Source organism: Panicum virgatum, chromosome 2K (assembly GCF_016808335.1).
Source record: "Panicum virgatum strain AP13 chromosome 2K, P.virgatum_v5, whole genome shotgun sequence".
Classification (NCBI taxonomy): Eukaryota; Viridiplantae; Streptophyta; class Magnoliopsida; order Poales; family Poaceae; genus Panicum; species Panicum virgatum.
Genome location: NC_053137.1, coordinates 22,665,553 through 22,667,376, shown reverse-complemented (window position 1 = coordinate 22,667,376; position 1,824 = coordinate 22,665,553). Strand labels below are relative to the sequence as shown.

General features: G+C 55.8%; 1 protein-coding gene across 1 annotated transcript; it reads left to right on the top strand.

Moving 5' to 3' along the window:
- Positions 1 to 443: 443 nt before the first annotated feature.
- Positions 444 to 848, top strand: LOC120695201 (ethylene-responsive transcription factor ERF096-like). Its single transcript, XM_039978499.1, has one exon. The coding sequence runs from the start codon at positions 444 to 446 to the stop codon at positions 846 to 848; it is 405 nt and encodes a 134-aa protein (XP_039834433.1).
- Positions 849 to 1,824: the final 976 nt, after the last annotated feature.

The window sequence follows — 1,824 nt, the reverse complement described above, 5'->3', positions numbered from 1 at the left end:
ACTCCATCTATTTGTTCAGTTCGATCAATTCCATTATTCCCCGACCTCTAATTCCCTCCACAGAAAATCCTGATGGATGCAGATATAATCACTAATTCACCATAAATATAGTGATGGAATAGCGGGCGAAATCTTGCAGTACCCCGGCATTTTTTTTGGAAGGAAAAGGAAGGAACCAATGCAGGCACGTGCCGGGCCCACCCTCGATATCCCTTTCCCATCTTCCGTAGCCCTTTTAAACCCCCCGCCCCGCGCGCCTTCCTCTTCCATTCCATTCCAGTCCCGGCCGTTGCTTGCCGCCCGCCACCTCCCGCCACCGTACCACCCGAGCAGTTCTGTTCAATTCAATTCAATTCGCAACAGACGCCAGCGCGCCGCTGTCCATTCGCCACAGCGAGCGCCACCAGTAGCAGAGCCGAGCACAAGCCGCGCCGATCGCCGGCATGGACGGCGGCGAGGGCGAGCCGACCAAGTACCGCGGCGTCCGGCGGCGGCCCTGGGGCAAGTACGCGGCGGAGATCCGCGACTCGAGCCGCCACGGCGTGCGCATCTGGCTCGGCACCTTCGACACCGCCGAGGAGGCCGCCAGGGCCTACGACCGCTCCGCCTACTCCATGCGCGGCGCCGGCGCCGTCCTCAACTTCCCCGAGGACGCGCGCGTCTACGCCGCCGCCGCCCGCGGCTCCGGCTCCGGCTCCTCCTCCTCCAGGCAGCAGCAGCAGCAGCAGCAGCAGCAGCCCAGCGGCCGGGACGTGATCGAGTTCGAGTACCTCGACGACGAGGTGCTCCAGGAGATGCTCCGCAACCACGACGCCGACGGCTCGTCGTCGGCGCGGAAGAAGAAGTAGCGCGCGCATGTCTGATCGTCGATCCGATTTCGGAATGCCACATTGCCGCATCCGCATGCAGTGACTAGCTTAATCTTGAGCTGAAGGCCAGAATATACACCCGCCGGCTGGCCCCTAGTAGCCCGACTAACTCGATCCATGCAAGAATATATACATATATATATGGATCGTCGTGGATGATGATTAACTCGATCGATCGTGGACGAACGATCATTTGATCGATCGCCAACTTGCTGGATTGAAGAAATAATTAATCGATCTCTTGTACGACGTGCTTACTTATTACATAGAAAGATGGAATTAATACTCGCCGATGTGTTTCCTGTGGGGTACGTACGGCCGGGTGCATTTGGCCCAGAACACTCGAGAGGAGCATGTACCATACCGGCTGCTGCTGCCGAAGCTTCCAAGAATTCTCTACGTGCTTTCCTGCGTGCCAATGACGTCGTACGTCCATGCATTCGATCGGCTCCAAGCAAAGGACGCATGCAGTTAGATCATCGATACAGCTAGCTAATTCGTTCATGTGTTTTAGAAGGGGTCAAATCCCAAATGCGCATATTTCTTAATTTCCATTCTGATCATGGAAATGGGGCTGCTTCGTGTCGGAAAAAAAAAATCCAAAATGCCCATATTTAGGGATAAAATAGTGGTTCTTCAACAGAGGGGCACCTGACACTACCGGAGTCGTCTAGTTTGCCGTGTGCCAAAAGCACACGGCAAAGGCCGAAAAACTCACGGCAAAGACTTTGCCGTGTGTAACACATGGCAAAGCGCACACGGTATACAACTGTCGGCAAAGAGATCCTTTGCCGTGTGTCTTTTGTCGGACACACGGCAAAGAGGTTGCCGTGTGCATTTTCTGACACCCGGCAAAAAAATAATAGCAAATAAAAAAGAAATCCAGCCCTGCCGTCCAGGCCAGCCCTGCCGCCGCCACCGCTGTCCAGGCCAGGCCAAGCCGTCCGTCCGTCCG